Source organism: Phycodurus eques, chromosome 15 (genome assembly GCF_024500275.1).
Source record: "Phycodurus eques isolate BA_2022a chromosome 15, UOR_Pequ_1.1, whole genome shotgun sequence".
NCBI lineage: Eukaryota > Metazoa > Chordata > Actinopteri > Syngnathiformes > Syngnathidae > Phycodurus > Phycodurus eques.
The window spans coordinates 1,585,001-1,603,978 of record NC_084539.1 but is presented as its reverse complement, the minus strand read 5'-3'; the positions used below and the strand labels follow the sequence as shown (position 1 = coordinate 1,603,978).

General features: G+C 39.8%; 1 protein-coding gene across 2 annotated transcripts in view; it reads right to left on the bottom strand.

The window, feature by feature from the left end:
• The window catches only part of chd1 (chromodomain helicase DNA binding protein 1), a 64,407-nt gene that overhangs the window by 33,793 nt on the left and 11,636 nt on the right, over positions 1-18,978 (bottom strand). For both annotated transcript variants that reach the window (XM_061697455.1, XM_061697456.1), the window contains exons 6-14: positions 16,242-16,516; positions 15,886-16,111; positions 15,646-15,746; positions 10,989-11,167; positions 10,716-10,840; positions 10,399-10,615; positions 10,019-10,108; positions 9,629-9,819; positions 4,826-5,014 (exon numbers count right to left, since the gene is read on the bottom strand). In XM_061697455.1, coding sequence (XP_061553439.1) covers positions 4,826-5,014; positions 9,629-9,819; positions 10,019-10,108; positions 10,399-10,615; positions 10,716-10,840; positions 10,989-11,167; positions 15,646-15,746; positions 15,886-16,111; positions 16,242-16,516 — 1,593 coding nt within the window. The remainder of the gene's footprint in view (positions 1-4,825; positions 5,015-9,628; positions 9,820-10,018; positions 10,109-10,398; positions 10,616-10,715; positions 10,841-10,988; positions 11,168-15,645; positions 15,747-15,885; positions 16,112-16,241; positions 16,517-18,978) is intronic.

Here is an 18,978-nt window from a genome sequence, read left to right as displayed (position 1 = left end):
CATCACACATGCTGGCTTTTGAACTTGGCGTCCATAACAGTCTGGATGGTTCTTTTCGTCTTTGGCCAGGAGGACACGACATCCACAATTTCCAACAACAATTTGAAATGTGGACTCGTCGGACCACAGAACACTTTTCCACTTTTCATCAGTCCATCTTAGATGAGCTCAGGCCCAGAGAAGCCAGCGGTGTTTCTGGGTGTTGTTGATAAAAGGCTTTTGCTTTCCATAGTAGAGTTTCAAGTTGCACTTACGGCTGTAGCGCCGAACTGTATTTACTGACATTGATTTTCTGAAGTGTTCCTGAGCCCATGTGGTGATGTCCTTTACACATTGTCGGTTTTTGATGCAGTGCCGCCTGAAGGATCGAAGGTCACGGCATTCAATGTTGGTTTTCGGCCTTGCCGCTTATATGCAGTGATATCTCCAGATTCTCTGAACCCTTTGATGATATTATGGACCGTAGATGATGAAATCCCTAAATTCCTTGCAATTGTACGTTGAGGAACATTATCCTTAAACTGTTGGACTATTTTCTCACGCACTTGTTCACAAAGAGGTGAACCTCTCCCCATCTTTGCTTGTGAATGACTGAGCAATTCAAGGAAGGAATCATGGCACCCACCTGTTGCCAATGAGCCTGTTCACCTGTGGGATGTTCCAAACAGGTGTTTGATGAGCATTCCTCAACTTTCTCAGTCTTTTTGGTCACCTGTCCCAGCTTTTTTGGAACATGTTGCAGCCATAAAATTTCAAGTTAGCGATTATTTGCTAAAAACAATCAAGTTTATCAGTTTCAACATTAAATATCTTGTCTTTGTAGTGTATTCAATTAAACATAGGTTGAACATGATTTGCAAATCATTGTATTCTGTTTTTATTTATGTTTAACACAACATCCCAACTTCATCGGAATTGGGGTCGTCCAAGGGACAGAAAGTTGGTCAAAGAAATATGGCACAAAAAAAGTAGAAGGACAAACTCCAGTTATATCTGCGAGACGAGCTCTTTTCAATATCAGGTCACTGGGTAATAAATCAATGCTGATTAATGACGTCATTACAACCTATGATCTGGACTTTTTGTTACCAAATGAAACGTGGTTAACAGAAAGTAGCAGTAATACCAATTTTAAAAGAGGCAACACCAGCAAATTTGTATTATATGAACAAGTGTCAAAGAGGGGAAAAAGGCGGTGGTACTGCTGTTATTTTTAAGTCATTATTTCAGTGTAAAGAAATTATACTGGGTGATTTTAGCTCTTTTGAATATCTCTATTTTTAGTTAAAGGTGTCCCAAAGGTTATTGTTATAATAATTTATCGGCCTCCAAGATACAATAGAAAATTTACGGAGGACTTTTCAGAACTGCTGTCAGTTATTTGTACCGACTACAACTATTTTGTCATAACGGGAGACTAACATTCATGTTGACAATAACATGGGGGAAAAAATCTAAGGAACTCTACTATACTAGACACAATTGACCTCTCTCAACAGATGAAGAGTCCAACCCACACTCAAGGTCACATCTTAGACCTGATCATCTCGAAGAATGTTGAAATTCTATCAATTGACATTAAGGATTTGGCTATTTCTAACCATTTTTGTGTATTCTTTGAATTACAGATTCTTCCAAAGATTCAGACAACCTCTATGTCTATTAAGAAAAGGTACACAAATGAGAACACCACCACTATGTTTATGGAGACCATTGCTGTGCCACAAAATGCTGAGACAGTTGATGAACTGCTCGATAATTTCACCTGTAAAATCTCAAATGTCATGAATGCTGTCGCTCCTATTAAAACTAAGACAATCTTGAGGCGACCTCGAACACCGTGGAGGGGCACAATGATGGTAAAGACCTCAAAATCGAAGTGTAAGAAAGCAGAACGTAAATGGAGAAAAACTAAACGCCAAATTGACTATGACCTCTACAGACAAAGTCTTTGTAATTTTAACCAAGAGTTAAGTCACTTTTCTGAAATCATCAGTAAGAACGTCAACAATACTCGCACTTTGTTTGCTGTGGTTGACAAGCTCACAACCCCCCCCCCGAATCAGATAGCTCCAGAACTCCAAACAGCAGATAAATGCAACGAATTTGCTTGTTATTTTAGTGAAAAAATACAATCCATCAGGTTGAATATTAGCACAAATCAGCAAAATGATAAAATGATACTACATCTGAAGCCACCCAGGAAAAACTGTAGAGAAAACGGTTCAGCAGCTGAGCAGTCTTGACTTTTTCAAAGCTATTGCAAAGTCTGAGCTAGCTGATTTGCAGCAAATAATCAATTGCTCACTTCAGTCAGGCGAGTTTCCTAAAGCTCTGAAAGTAGCTGCCATTAAACCTCTGCTAAAAAATAGAGCGCTGGACGCTTACATGTTAGCAAACTTTAGACCCATCTCAAATCTCCCTTTCATAGCCAAGATTGTTGAGAGTTATTTTTAATCAACTCAGCAATTTCTTGAACTGAAATTGACTTTTTGACAAATTTCAATCAGGTTTCCGAACTCATCACAGTACAGAATCTGCTCTTATCAAAGTGCTAAATGATATAAGGTTCAATACTGACTTGAAAAAGGTGTCAATTCAGGTTTTGTTGTATTTCTTTTAATACGGTAGATCATAATATACGACTGAACGGGTTGGAAACGTGGGTAGGACTAAATGGAACGGTCCTTAAATGGTTTAGGTCCTACCTGGAGGAAAGGAGTTATTTTGTAACCATTGGAAGTGTTCAATCTCATCGAAAGGCAATGACCTATTGGGTCCCTCAAGGCTCAGTTCTTGGACCCCTCCTGTTCAGCCTGTATACGCTACCCTTGGGTCAAATTCTTCAGAACTTTAATTTTGACTATCATAGTTATGCAGATGAAACACAGTTACATCTACCAGTTTCTCCAGATGACTACAGTTCAATTGAGGTGTTGTGTCACTGTCTAAAACGGAAAACTGGATGAGCCAAAATCTTCTTCAATTAAACCACAATAAAACTGAAATAATTGTTTTTGGCAATAAAGAGAGAGACTTGCTGTTAGTAAATACCTGGAGTCACCCTCTTTAAAAACCAAAGACCAAGTCCGAAACCTTGGCGCTCTGATAGATTCCGACCTGACTTTCAACAGTCATATCAAATCAATGACTAAAACTGCCTTCTGCCATCTGAAGAACATATCCAGAGTGAAGGCTTGCATGTGTCAAGCAGACCAGCAGAAGATCATTCATGCTTTTTCTCAAGTAGACTATACATTTGTAATGGTCTCCTGACTGGACTCCCTAAAAAGATCATTAAACAGCTGCAGCTCATTCAGAATGCTGCAGCTCGGGTTCTGACCAGAACAAAGAGGTCAGCCCATATTACTCCAATTCTAAAGTTTTTACACAGGCTTCCAGTCAGCTTTGGAATAGATTTTAAAGTCTATAAATCACGAAACGGTTTAGGTCCTGAATAGATGAATGAAATGCTAATGAAATATAAATTCAGTAGGGCTCTGAGATCGACTGACTCAGGTCAAATAGTGGCGCACAGAGTCCTAAGCAAACATGGTGAAGCAGCATTAAGCCATTATGCTGCTCACAAATGGAATAAGTTGCCAACAGAAGTGACGTCAGCCCCAAGTGTGCATGTTTTAAGTCCAGGTTAAAAACTCTTCTTTTTTCCCTATGCTTTTTAGAGCATTTCCACTTTTAAATGATATTTCTTGCACTGTACACAGTTTTAATTTGTTTTATGTTTATAAGCGGTTTTTTTTTCTTTGTTTTTAAATGCTTTTAATCATGAAAAGCACATTGAGTTACCTTGTGAATGAAATGCACAATATAAATAAATGTGCTTTGCTAATAAATGTAAATCTCCAAAGTGAGCTAGGATAAAGGTTGTATACAGTGGATACGCAAAGTATTCAGCCCCCTTAAAATTTTCACTGTTATATTGCAGCCATCTGCTAAAATAATTTAAGTTCATTTTTCCCCTCATTAATGTACACGCAGCACCCCATATCGACAGAAGAAAACGGAATTGTTGACATTTTTGAAGATTTATTAAAAAAGAAAAACTGAACTATCACACAGACATAAGTAGTCAGACCCTTTGCTGTGACACTCATTTAACTCGTCCATTTCTTCTGATCAACCTTGAGATGGTTGTACACCTTCATTGGAGTCCAGCTGTGTTTGATTATACTGATTGGACCTGAGTAGGAAAGCCACACACTTGTCTATAGAAGACCTTACAGCTCACAGTGTAAGTCACAGGAACTGCCTGAAGAGCTCAGAGACACAATTGTGGAAAGACAGATCTGGCCAAGGTTACAAAAAAAAAATTCTCCTGCACTTAAAGTCCCTAAGAGCAACGTGGCCTCCATAATCCTTAAGTGGAAGACGTTTGGAACGACCAGAACCCTTCCTAGAGCTGAGCGTCCGGCCAAACTGAGCAAACGGGGGAGAAGAGCCTTGGTGAGAGAGATAAAGCAGAACCCAAAGATCACTGTGGCTGAGCTCCAGAGATGCAGTTGGGAGAAAGTTCTCGAAAGTCAACCATCACTGCAGCCCTCCGCCATTCGGAGCTTTATGGCAGAGTGGAAACCTCTCCTCAGTGCAAGACACGTGAAATAAATTAAAATATTTATTCAAAAAATTTAATAAATCTGCAAAGATTTCAACAATTCCTTTTATTCTGTCTATATGGCGTGCTGTGTGTACATTAATGAGGACAAATAATGAACTTAAATGATTTTAGCAAATGGCTGCAACATAGCAAAGAGTGAAACATTTAAGGGGGTCAGAATACTTTGCGTACCCATTGTACAGTCCTTACTTGTAATATTGTTTCTGGATAGCACTCATTTCCACTCGGAGGATCTGCTCCACTTTGGCAGGGAGAGATTTCTCCACGTCCTTCTTGACTCTGCGTAGAAGAAAAGGTTCCAGTTCTTTGTGCAGACTGGTGTAGCCAGAATCCCGTCCTTTCCCATGCTCCTCTTCAAACATCTCCCACGAGTGAAACCTTGAAAAATATAACACAACTCATTAATTCTGTTAACTTTGCATCTATGTGATGGTTAGATCATGCTCAAATCACTATTCCTTGAATATTTACTGTGCAATAGTCCACTACCTCTGCAAACTGCAAAACCTGAATAGTTGAATGCCTCCAGCTTTCCACGTTGCATTTAAAACATTTTTTTGCTCTCACTAAACTATTAATCCCGAACTCAAATACACTGTCGTTTTTTAAATTGTCATTGTACTAAAATTGTTCTTATGTACCACTGCCTATGCCCCTCTTTCAGTATTTCTTTCATTAGTCATCAGTTTTATTTTTAATCATTTTAGATTTTTGTATAAATGGAGGGAGACTAGCAAAACTAAGAATTTAATTGATCAGTGTTATCGTGTTTTTACTGTGCACATGACAAATACCTTAAACCTGAAATTCAAGAGGTCTGACTAGGACTATGACAAATAACTCATGAATGTGCGAATTGCTTGTGTGTACCCTCACTCATACTCTCGTCCTATACTTTTATAATTTACATAATTAATACCGCCACACTTCAGTTGTACAGCCGGGTTCACGACCCTTGTCCTGCATGCTTCTTCTCCTGTCCTTGTCCTGTTCTAGCTTGTCCTGTCCTTCACTCACAGGGTGTAGTAGCACTACAGCCCCATGCAACACTCATATTTAATGTTTCATTGTTGTAGAAACTTACTTTTCTCATCCTGCTTACAACTAGTGCTTTGTCTTTTGTCTTCGTTTCGCTCTCCCCTCTAGAAACTTCGTTCTGTTCGACTCTGATTCTCAATAAACTTCAATTATAATACTAAGAAACAAGAGCTAAAGCTTAAAAACTCCACTGGGATACAGTAGAACTGCTCCGGGATATAAGTGATAACAGATCCTCCATTCTGCTTGACCTGACAGCCGAACAGGACAAAAAAATAAAATAAATAAATAAATAAAGAGTTCTGACTATGTCTTTGTATTACAGCATGACCGCTAAATATCATAATGCTTAGTTACATACATATATTATACCTCAGAGAGTTCTTTCTTACCGGAAGAAAAATGTTTTGTCAGCTCAACTTAAGTTTACTAGCTGAGATGGTTTTCCAACTCCATTAAATGTGGTATAAATAAAATAAGTAATAACACATATACAATGCAGTGAAAAAGTATTGGCTCCCTTCGCAAATGCTTATATTTTTGCATAGTTTCTCCACTTTGTTTAAAATTATCAAACAAATGTAACCCAAGTCAAATTAAAATGCTGTTTTTAAATGGTGATTTAATTTATTAAGAAAAAAATAAACTATTCAAGGTTATCGAGCCCTGTGTGAAAAGGTAATAGCCCCCTAAACCTAATAACTGGTTGGGCTATCTTCAGCAGCAACAACTGAAATGAAGCGTTTTCTATCCCTGGTAATTAGTCTTTCACATCTCTGTGGAGATATTTTGGCCCACTCATCCTTGCAGAATTGTTTGAATTCAGCAAAAATGGAGGGTTTTCAAGCACGAACAGCGTTTCTAAGGTCATGCCACTGCATTTCAATCAAATTCAAGTTTGGAATTTGACTAGGACACTCCAAAAACTTCTTTTTGGTTTTTTTATGCCATTCAGAAGTTGACTTGTTGGTGTGTTTTGGATCGTTATCCTGCTGCAGAAGTGCAGCAGGATAAAGTGCGCTTCAGCTTGAGGTCAGAAACTAATGACTGCACGTTCTCCTTCAGGATTTTCTGTTAAAGAGCAGAATTCATGGTTCCATCAATCACAGCAAATTGTCCAGGTTCTGAAGGAGAAAAGCAGCCCCAGACCATCACACTACCACCACCATTTTGGACTGTTGCTGTGTATTTTGTCTGAAATGCTGTGCTACATTTACGCCAGATCTAACGAGACACACACCTTCTGAAAAGATCAACTTTAATCTCGTCAATCCTTGTAGTATTCTCCCAAAAGTCTTGGGAATCATTTAGTTGTTGGTTTGTTTTTTGTTCTTCCAAAGGTAAGATGAGCCTTTATGTTCTTTTTGATCAGCACTGGTTTTCATCTTGGAACTCTGCCAAGCGATTTTTTAATTGAACAGGGCTGGAGGTAATCAGGTTTGGGTGTGATCAGTGAAAACCAAAAATTGAGATTTGCCACAATTAAGTCAAGATTTAACAAGGGGGGCAATTACGTTTTCATACAGGGCCATGTAACTTGGAATTGTTGTTTTTCCTTAGTAAAGAAAATCATTTATAAACAGCATTTTAAGTTTACTTGGGTTATATTTGTCTGATATTTACATTTATTTGATTATCTAAAAATATACGAATTTGAAAAGGGGGCCAATACTCTTTCACAGCACTATTTATTTATTTTTTAACATCTCACAAATGAGAAAAAAATTGTTGGCTGCCTAAACGGTTTGCCATAAAAATATGAGAGTGCTGCAACCTTATGTGCTGACATGCAAACACCAAAGGCATGGAAAAGCTGACCCAAAAAATAAATGTGGGCTGAGGGGATCCCCCGAGTCACCGCAGAGAATTTTTTTTAATTTTAACATAAATTAAGCAATCTGGAAGTACAATAAAGCAATATATATGTATAAATAATCACACAGAAAGACTTATTTACACCGCTCAAGTACATGTTGATGTACAAATTTAAGATTCAAATTAAATTTGCCTCATTTCTTTGCTTTTATGTTCTGGCCTCCAACTTGAGCCAGGCCCATGTCCACCTGCACCTGATGCCTGCTTCAAGCTCTGCCACATTAATAGCATCCCCCTCTTTAACCACCCTCATTCTGGAAAAGAATTGACTTAAATCATTGTCTATTTCACTTCATTTTTCACTATTACCAACTTTAAAGGCTCATCCCAAATGGATGCTCCAGGAAAATATGAAGTTCAATAATTTTCAGTTTTTATTGGCCATTTCTGAATTTGAAATTAGTTCATTCTGCATTGTGAAATAATCCTTAACATCGCTCCGTCGCTTTATACAATCAACATTAACATCCGTAAACTAATTTGATAAATCTAGCCGCCTTTCCGAATTAATACAAGATGTACGAGTGTCAACTCTTGTCACCGATGTTGCGTGTGCTTCGCGGTTCCGCTGGGACCGCAACAAGGGCCACGACCCGCAGCACCTCAACGCGAAAACACAAAAGACCAGTGCAACAAATACGACACTGGCTGATCGGATGAGCAAAATTGTTGCTTAAACGTAAGAGTAGCAATAGAGGATGCCCGCTCCAGAGGTGGGTAGAATAGCCAAATATTGTACTCAAGTAAGAGTACCTATTTACGTAAATGGCCTAGCCTAGTTTGAGTTCAAAACTGCGAATTTCGCCGAAAGGCGACTGATTTGCATGTAAAGAAATCAACCTGATGTCGATTATGGTGATTCCTGCATCAGGAAAGTATTCACAGCGCTTCACTTTTTCCAAAATGGAATAAATGATTTCTTTCCTCAAAAATCTACACCCGACACCCCATAATGACAAAAAATGTCAACATTTGTGAAAAAACTAAGAAGTCACTACCACCTAAAAATTCAGCCTTTGATGAATACTTTGTGGATACAACCTTTGGCAGCGATTACAGCCTTGTATTTTTTTACTTTGATGCCACAAGCTTGGCACACCTATCTTTAGCCAGTTTTGCCTTTGAGGCTCCATCAGGTTAGATAGGGAGCATCCGTGAACAGCCATTTTCAGATCTCTCCAGAGATGTCACATTGGCTTCAGGTATGGGCTTTGGCTGGGCCACTCAAGGACATTTAAATAGTTGTCCTGGAGCCACTCCTTTGGTGTCGTGGCTGTGTGCTTAGGGCCGGTGACCTCCTGAAAGATGAACCGTCGCCCCAGTCTGAGGTCAAGAGCGCTCTGAAGCAGGTTTTCATCCAGGATGTCTATTCACACTGGTGCGTGCATCTTTTCCTCGATGATAAGTTACCTGATATTCCCCGCAATTATCAATGGAAGGATTGGTTCACATCCACGGTCCCATTTAGTCCTCTCTCGTTTCACAGAATTTTTGCATGAGCTCTCAGCTCGCTCAATATCTCCTCCAGGATGCATTCCCGGCAGGGAGTATTTCTGCCAGCTCCACGTTAAGAATGCTTCGCCGCTGTAGCATCGTAAAACCCGATATGGGGTGAAAGTACAAATAAACTAGAATCGTAAACCAACTGTGTGGGGCTGCTGACTCACAGGCATACACAACAACAAGCGCTGAAACCTGCCAAAAAATGTCACGGCTCACATGCTGTAAATAGTGCAAACGGTTTAGCACGAAACAAAATGAATGTTAAATGCTTATAAAAAATTTACAAAATTTAAATTAAAGGATTTTGGAAAAAGGCTGAAACAACAATGCGTAAAAATAAGGAAGTGCTGTGAACACTTTCCTGGTGCACTGGAAATGTATTTTGTTACAAGCTACATGTATGTGTATTTGAATTAGGTTGTGAGGAATTTTTATTGCCTGGCAATTCATTATTGGAATAAATATTCTTTAAGATCGAATGAATGCATTTCTTCAGTAAATTTTGCAATTGGAAATTGCTAATGGTCATTTAAAACGGGTATGTTTTTAAATCATGTAACAACTGATATTGCCTACTTTTCAGGCATAATGAAATGCAGCAACGACCAGAGCTCTTTGAGGGAGTTTTGCAGCGGTGTTCCTGTGATGAGGAGCCTGTGATTGGACTTGAAGTCAATCATAGTCTTGTAGAGGAGCGAGTCATCATTCTTCAGTCGATGTGCCTCATCCACACCGATGAAAGCCCAGTTAACACTGCCCAAAAAAGACTGCAGACATATTTTTCACATTTGGTTATACTTCCTAACAATATCACGACTATTATAGAAGTTAGGGCTGGGTGATATGACCTTAAAATATAATCAACAATTGAGAACCACTGGTATAAGCAGTGCACGTCAGCGTGGACGCTTAAATCAAATTTAATCACCCAGCTCTAATTGAAGCTTCTGTGCGACAGCTCCTCACCTTGTCCTTGAGAAGAATTTCATATGTCGTGAGAAGGATGTTGAATTTCAGCCTCTTGGAATGAACATGCATCCACTCGTGTGTCCTGATCTAGAATTGGGAAAAGACGACTGAAACGCTTAAAGTGTTATGTTATGACATCATCTGGAGTGTGGGGAACCTTTATAAGTAGCTGACATGGAATGAGAATTAGAACTAATTTGGCTGTATAAACTGACTTGAGAAAAAGCCAGGCCATTGTCCTTGGTTTGTGTGTTAAGGTATTCAGACGATACACAGAAACATAGGGTTCGTGATGTGTCTAGGAATGTTTTTTGTGTGCGTCTATGAACAGTCGGGCAAGTGTGTCAGTGTGTATGTGTACTAAGGATTCATCTTACCATATTCCTACTGCTTATGTCTCCCAGGTAGACAACAACATTCATCTGAGGGGCCCACAGCTGGATTTCCCTCTGCCAGGATGTTAATGTAGAGAGGGGTACAACCAGCAAGAAGGGGCCATAAAGCTGGTGCTCATTAAACAAATAGTTGAGGAAAGAGATGGTTTGGATGGTCTTCCCTAAACCCATCTCATCAGCAAGGATGCAGCTGTTGCCTCTAAAAATCCAGACAGAACAGAAGAAAACATTTGGTATCACAGACCACACAGTACATGATGTTTTTAAGATAATCTGAAGCAAGATTACTCAAGTCTTACTTGCACCACGAGTGGGCCATCCAGTTCAAACTGTCCAGCTGATAGTCTCTGAGCTCTAGTCCATCACCTCCTATGTAATGCGGCTGCTTTTTCATTGGAGCAAACCTTGGTCTCTGTTTCAGCACCTGAAGGAAAAGTGCAGCTGGTTCAGTCAACAAAATCAATCAACTAAAAGGAGGGTTCACTTTCACGCGAGACCAAAATTAACACTGTATGTAGTGCTTTTAATTATACACAGACAGACAATTTCATTCCAGCACATATTCTTTTTACCTTGCAATCTCTGGAAGGAATGGTCTTTGATTGGTTTCTGCTCATGTAATCATCAATACATTTTTGGAACTTCTTGGCAATCAGACCTCCATCTTCCCAGCTACATTCCGAGTACGACAATCCCTGCCACTTGCACAGGTAGTCCGGGTAACCAGCAGCTGACTTTTGGTTAGAATGACCTGCTCAACGATATTCAGACAGTAATGAAAATCTAATTCACCTCATTTATTATATAAATGCTGTGCACAAGTCTACATTTTGATGTGTTAACGGTGACATACAGTGGGGCAAAAAAAGTATTGTCACCCACCAATTGTGCATGTTCTCCCACTAAAAAAAAAAAAAAAAAAAGATGAGAGGCCTGTAATTTTCTCATAGGTATACCTCACCTATGAGAGACAAAATGAGAAAAAAAAAACATCCAGAAAATCACATTGTCTGATTTTTAAAGAATTTATTAGCAAATTATGGTGGCAAATAAGCATTGTCACCTACAAACAAGCAAGATTTCTGGCTCTCACAGACCTGCAACTTCTTCTTTAAGAGGCTTCTCTGTCCTCCACTTGTTACCTGTATTAATGGGACCAGTTTGAACTCATTATCAGCATAAAAGACACCCGTCCACAACCTCAAACAGTCACACTCCAAACTCCACTATGGCGAAGACCAAAGAGCTGTCAAAGGGCACCAGAAACAAAACTGTCGAGCTGCAACAGGCTGGGAAGACTGAATATGCAATAGGTTAGCAGCTTGGTGTGAAGAAATCAACTGTGGGAGCAATTATTAGAAAACGGAAGACATACAAGACCAGAGATAATCATCAATCTGGGGCTCCACGCAAGATCTCTCCCCGTGGGGTCAAAATGATCACAAGAACGGTGAGCAAAAATCCCAGAACCACACACGGGGGACCTAGTGAATGACCTGCAGAGAGCCGGGACCAAAGTAACAAAGGCTACCATCAATAACACACTACGCCGCCAGGGACTCAAATCCTGCAGTGCCAGATGTGTCCCCCTGCTTAAGCCAGTACATGTCCAGGCCCGTCTGAAGTGTGCTGGAGAGCATTTGGATGATCCGGAAGAGGATTGGGAGAATGTCATATGGTCAGATGAAATCAAAATAGAACTTTGTGGGAAAAACTCAACATGTTGTGTTTGGAGGAGAAAGAATGCTGAGTTGCATCCAAAGAACACCATACCTACTGTGAAGCATGGGGTTGGAAACATCATACTTTAGGGATGCTTTTCTGCAAAGGAACCAGGACGACTGATCCGTGAAAAGGAAAGAATGAATGGGGCAATGTATCGTGTGATTTTGAGTGAAAACCTCCTACCATCAGCAAGGGCATTGAAGATGAAACGTGGCTGGGTCTTTCAGCATGACAATGATCCCAAACACACTGCCCGGGCTACGAAGGAGTGGCTTCGTAAGAAGCATTTCAGGGTCCTGGAGTGGCCTAGCCAGTCTCCAGATCTCAACCCCACAGAAAATCTTTGGAAGGAGTTGAAAGTCTGTGTTGTCCAGCGACAGCCCCAAAATATCACTGCTCGAGAGATCTTCACGGAATGGGTCAAAATACCAGCAACAATATGTGAAAACGTTTGACCGGTCATTGCCAACAAAAGCTACAGTGGGTACGGAAAGTTTTCAGACCCCCTTACATTTTTCGCTCTTTGTTATATTGCAGCCATTTGTTAAAATCATTTAAATACACAGAACAACCCAAATTGAAAGAAACAAAACGTAATTGTTGAAATGTGTGCTTATTTAAAAAGAAAAAATGGAATATCACACAGCCATAAGTATTCACACCCTTTTGTTGTGACACTCATATTTAACTCAGGTGCTGTCCATTTCTTCTGATCATCCTTAAAAGGGTTCTACACATTCATTGGAGTCCAGGTGTGTTTATTTACACTGATTGGACTTGATTAGAACAGCCACACCCCTGTCAATAGAAGACCTTACAACTCACAGTGCATGTCAGAGCAATTGAGAATCATGATGTCAAAGGAACTGCCTGAAGAGCTAAGAGACAGAATTGTGGCAAGGCACAGATCTGGCCAAGGTTACAAAAAATGTCTGATGCACTTAAGGTTCCTAAGAGCACAGTGGCCTCCATAATCCTGAAATGCAAGACGTTTGGGACGATCAGAACCCTTCCTCGAGCTGGTCATCCGCCCAAACTGCGCAAATGGGGGTGAAGAGCCTTGGTGAGAGAAGTAAAGAAGAACCCAAAGACCACTCCAGAGATGCAGTCATGAGACGTGAGAAAGTTGTAGAAAGTCAACCATCACTGCAGCACTCCACAAGTCAGGGCTTTATAGCAGAGTGGCCCGACGGAAGCCTTTCCTCAGTGCAAGACATGAAAACCTGCGTGGAGTTTGCTTATATGAAAAAAAAAAAAAAAAAAAAGAAAACGACCCGAAGGTCTCCAAGATGGTGAGAAATAAGATTATCTGGTCTGATGAGACCATGATAGAAATTGTTGGCCTTAATTTTAGGTGGCATGTGTGGAGAAAACCAGGCACTGCTCATCACCTGTCCAATACAGTCCCAACAGTGAAGCATGGTGGTGGCAGCATCATCCTGTGGGGGTGTTTTTCAGCTGCGGGGACAGGGAGACTGGTTGCAATCGAAGGAAAGATGAATGCGGCCAAGCACAGGGATATCCTGGACGAAAACCTTCTCCGGAGTGCTCAGAACCTCAGACTGGGCCGAAGATTCACCTTAAAAAAAAAAACAATGACCCAAATACCGAAGGAGTGGCTTCAGAACAACTCCGTGACTGTTTTTGAATGGCCCAGCCAGTGCCCTGACTTAAACCCAACTGAGCATCTCTGGAAAGACCTGAAAAAGGCTGTCCACCAACGTTCACCATCCAACCTGACGGAACTGGAGAGGATCTGCAAGGAGGAATGGCAGATGATCCCAAATCCATCCATCCATTTTCTTCACTGCTTATCCTCACTGGGGTCGCAGCGGCTGGTGCCTATCCCAGCTGTCTTCGGGCGAGCCAGCCACCAGCCAATCACAGGGCACACAGAAAAAAATTATCATTTGCGCTCACATTCATACCTTCGGGCAATTGAGAGTTTCCAATTAACCTGCCATGCTTGTTTTTGGGATGTGGGATGAAACCGGAGTGCCCGGAGGAAAACCCACCCAGGCACGGGGAGAACATGCAAACTCCACACAGGCGGGGTTGTTAGTTGAACCCCGGTGCCCAGAACTGTGAGGCAAATGTGCTAGGCAGATGTGCTAACCAGTCGTCCACTGTACCGGCGATCCCAAATCCAGGTGTGAAAAACATTGCATCATTCCCAAAAAGATTCATGGCTGTATTAGCTCAAAAGGGTGCTTCTACTCAATACTGAGCAAAGGGTCTGAATACTTATGGTTGTGTGATAGTTCAGTTTCTTTTTTAATCTACAAAAATTTAAACTATTCTGTTTTTTTCTGTCAATATGGGGTGCTATGAATCCATTAATGCGTGTGTGTGTAAAAAAAAAAAAAAAAAAAAAAAAAAAAAAAAAAAAAGGAACTTAAATGATCTTAGCAATATAAAAAAAAAAAGAGTGAAAGATTTAAGGGGTCTGAATACTTCCCATACCCACTGTATATAACAAAGTATTGAGATGAACTTTTGTTATTGACCAAATACTTATTTTCCATCATAATTTGCTAATAAATTCTTAAAATGAGAAAAAAAAAAAAAAAAAAAAAAAAAAAAAATCCAGAAAATCACATTGTCTGATTTTTAGTCTCTCATAGGTGAGGTATAATACCTGTGATGAAAATGAACATAATTGGTGGCTGACAATACTACATACACACACACACACACACACCTATATGCTGTTGAGTCACTGAATTAGTGTCATTTCATTTTATATAGACTTTTTTTTGTTATATACAGTATTTTATTTACAGGATAAACACTCAGTTTGATTTCATCCATAGTTACAGTAGAATTACATTCATACAATTATTGAAAACCACATATCTTGGGTAACTAGATGGTTGTGTACTTTACTCCGCTAATCTACACACTCTATTGATTAATTAATTGCTTTGTCAAATGTGACCAAGTTTGCTTCTCACAAAATAATTCACTCTCATTTGACTTGCATAGTATTGAGGGAGAGTTGTTTAAATGAGTCACAATTGCAAACCAGCCCCTTTTTTTTTTTTTTTAAGCCCGATTGTCAACACATTACATCACGGTCGGACATTGAGGTGACATACGACCATACAGCTGTTGTAAAGCCGGCAGCGGCAAAATACATTTAAAATCAGTCCAAAAAGCTTATGCATGAAATTGACAAAGGCATTATAGTTTGTTTCAATGAGGTTTATAAACAGACAAGGTCATCAGAGTTATCAATTTTTTAAAACTCTTTTTTATTTTATTTTATTTAGTTAACGAATATGTTTTTGGTTTTTTTTAAATGTTAGCTTGAGTTGATTGTAATATCCTTGTTCTGAAGAACTGTAAACATAAAATCTGCATATGAGGTTTTTTTTTTTATACCATTGTGCAGATGCAATTCTGGTACTAAATCACGAAGCTCATAAAACGTGAGCTTTAAGTAGCAATAATATATGTCAACAGCTTTGAAGCAAAACAACAGGGATAAAACTGAAAACGTACCTATGATCCTCTCCACAAGCTGGTACTGAGAGTGCAGGTCATCTATGAGTTCTTCCTGGCAATTGAAATACTCAATATCCTCAGGTGAGGCTGCCTTTAACCTGTGTCAAAGGCACACGATTCATCACAAAATATGTAACCGTCATACTTCCTTACTACGTCATGGTCATAATTCCTAGGAATCGCTCCAGGTACTATGATTTTCTCGAACAGTATAAAATCATATGAAAGGTTTCTTACCATTTCTTTTTCTCCTGATCCTTCTTCTTAAAATTGTCTAGTTTCTTCATACCCCTGACATTCTGCAACTTAAGGGTCTCTTCTGTTTCCCAAGTGTTGTGAATGTGGGCCCAGTTTTTCCACTTTATTAGGTACTGGATTTCCCCTGCCTCCTTATTAGAATTAAAGTATGCATTTGGGTCTCCATCTGCTTCTACAGCATATACCGTAGTCACACTTCCCACAGCTGTTAGGGATGAAACCAAAAACATGTCCTTTAATTTTCCTGAACTTTTACATTTTAGAATGTCAAAAATTGATTTAACATAAATAACACTCATTTCTATGAATGTGCCAAGGCCAACGGTTCTTCTTACCCCTTTTCCTTCCAATTCTGCTATCCATCACTCTCTCCAGTGTTTCAAACTCATCTTCCTCAGGCTGAGGGACATCTTCACCAAGAACTTCCACAAGATCATCTGAATCAGTTTTCAGCTCCTCATCTTCCTTGTAGCTGATGTTGACTGTTGCCTGCCGCCGTGGACCAGCGGCGACAGCCTTCTTATAGTTATCATCCTCGTCGTCAGAAGATGAACATTTCTGGGCTTTCTTTTTCTGGGAGCTGCTCTTCTTGCCATTTCGAAAATTCATCCTGACAAGAGGTAAGAAAAGTTGACTTGAACAAACACACTGAAGTAAATTAGACTAGAACGGAGGCTTTACACTTCCAGAGTGCAACCTCTGAAGTTGAAGGCCGCTTAAGTTGTCCAATTCGGATTTTTACCCTTTTTAATTAAAAATATGACATCAGCGTATCCAGCAACATCAAAATATCATCATTATTGTATGTTAATTAAAAATAAGTAAGTCTTGGTTGAAGATACATTTCTTCAGCAAGCCTCCGCCATCTGCGCGTCATGTGACTACTTATAACGGTGACGATCGTCTGACTGGAGTGAGCAAAACTGTGGCTACCACTGAAACTAGCCCTGATCAACTCCACGAGGCGGACCAGCGGAGAGGTAGAAACATGGCTAATTAGAAAACTAACCCTGAAATTGCGGACGCTGCAAGCTCATTGAGGTCAGTGGTATGGAAGTATTTAGGCTTTAGGTTGAGAACAGATGGAAATCGCGTAGCGACAAGACCCACGTTGTTGCCCATGAACCCAGTTTTCTGTTGCAACGTTCCCGTTGTGTAGGTCTTCTTTAAAATGAAAACAGCTAAGAAAAGGGGTAGTAAAAGATACGTTTGCTTTTAAGCTAATATTAGTTCATTTTATATATGAGTTATTATGTTTATGATGACAGAACACAGCCACTCAAAAAGCTAACGTGTACTGACGCATACAACACTGTTGTAGTTGCAGTTGTTGTTAAAGAGCTATAGAAATAAAGTTGAGCTGAGAGTTGAGTAACCTATGCTCTGTTTTTATGGTATTGTTAGCTTTGCTGAATAATCTCTTTACCTTGCTCCTCAAGGCTAATAAATACCCCCAAAAACTATTACTGTACTAGTACTGTGTGTATATATATATATATATATATATATATGATATATGATATATATTTTACACACGTGCCCACGTAAAGTATTCACACCGCACCCATATTTTCAGATAGTTGTGCAAATGTATTGAAAATGTGAACATTTAAACATAATAGGGACGTAAGTATTCACACCCTTGACTTAATATTTTGTTGAAGCACCTTTGGCAGTAATCACAGCCTCAAGTCTTCTCGGTTATGTCTCTACGAGCTGACCACACCTGTTTTGGGGCATTTTCTCCCATTCTTATCTGCAGATCCTCGCACAGTCAGTCAAGCTCTCTCGAAGAATTTCTCTATAGTTGGCAGCTGTCATCTTACCCTCTATGCGGGCTAGTTGCCCAGTTCCTGCAGCAGAAAAACAGCCCCACAGCATGATGCTGCCACCACCATACTTCACAGTAGGGATGGTGTTAGCCAGGTGATGAGCAGTGCCTCTTCTTCTCCAGAAATGACACTTGCAATTCAGGCCAAAAAGTTCTATTTTGGTTACATCAGACCAGAGAATTTTGTTTCTTCAGGTCTGAGAATCCTGAAGGTGCCTTTTGGCAAACTCCAAGCGGGCTGCCATGTGCTTTTTAGTGAGAAGTGGCTTCCGTCTGGCCATAAAGGTCAGATCGGTGGAGTGCGCTACCAATGGTTGACTTTCTGGATGGCTCTCCTCTCTTTGCAAGTGACCACTGGAGCTCTGCTTTAGTGACTATAGGGTTCTTGTTCACCTCTCTAACCAAGGCCCTTTTTCACAGGTTACTCAGTTTGGTCGGACAGCCAGATCTAGGAAGGTTCCTGGTGGTTCCAAACTTATTCTATTTTAGAAGAATCAAGACCACAGTGCTTTTCGGGACCATCAAGCTGCTGAAATTCTTTTGTATCCTTCCCCAAATCTGTTCCTTGACACAATCCGGTCTCAGAGGTCTGCAGACAATTCCTTAGACTTCATAGCTTGGTTTCTGCTCTGATATGCACTGCCAACTATGAGACCTTGTATAGACACGGGTGTGCCATTCCAAATTATGTTCAATCAACTGAATTTACCACAGGTAGACTCCAAGTGGGAGAAGCATCTCAAGGATGAACAGTGGAAATCAGATGCAGCTGAGCTTAAGTTTGAGTGTCATAGCAAAGGGCGTGAATACTTATGTACTGTACCTATTATGTTTGCATCTAAATGTTTTTTTAATTTACACAAAATGTCTGAAAATATGTCTTTACTTTGCCAATTTTGAGTATAGTTTTCTTTTAAAAAAGAAAACTATACTCAAATCAGCTTTAGAATAAGTAACAGCAAAAGGTGGAAAATGCGAAGGGGTGTGATTACTTTCTGGTGGCACTGTATAATTATATATATTTATACACACACACACACACAAAGTTAAGTTCTATTTTTTTCTCATTAATGTATACACAGCAGCCCATATTGACAGAAAACAACGGAATTGTTGAAATTTTTGCAGATTTATTAAAAAAGAAAAACTGAAATATCACACAGCCATAAGCATTCAGACCCTTTGCTGTGACACTCATTTAACTCTGTTGCTGTCCATTTCTTCTGATCATCCTTGAGATG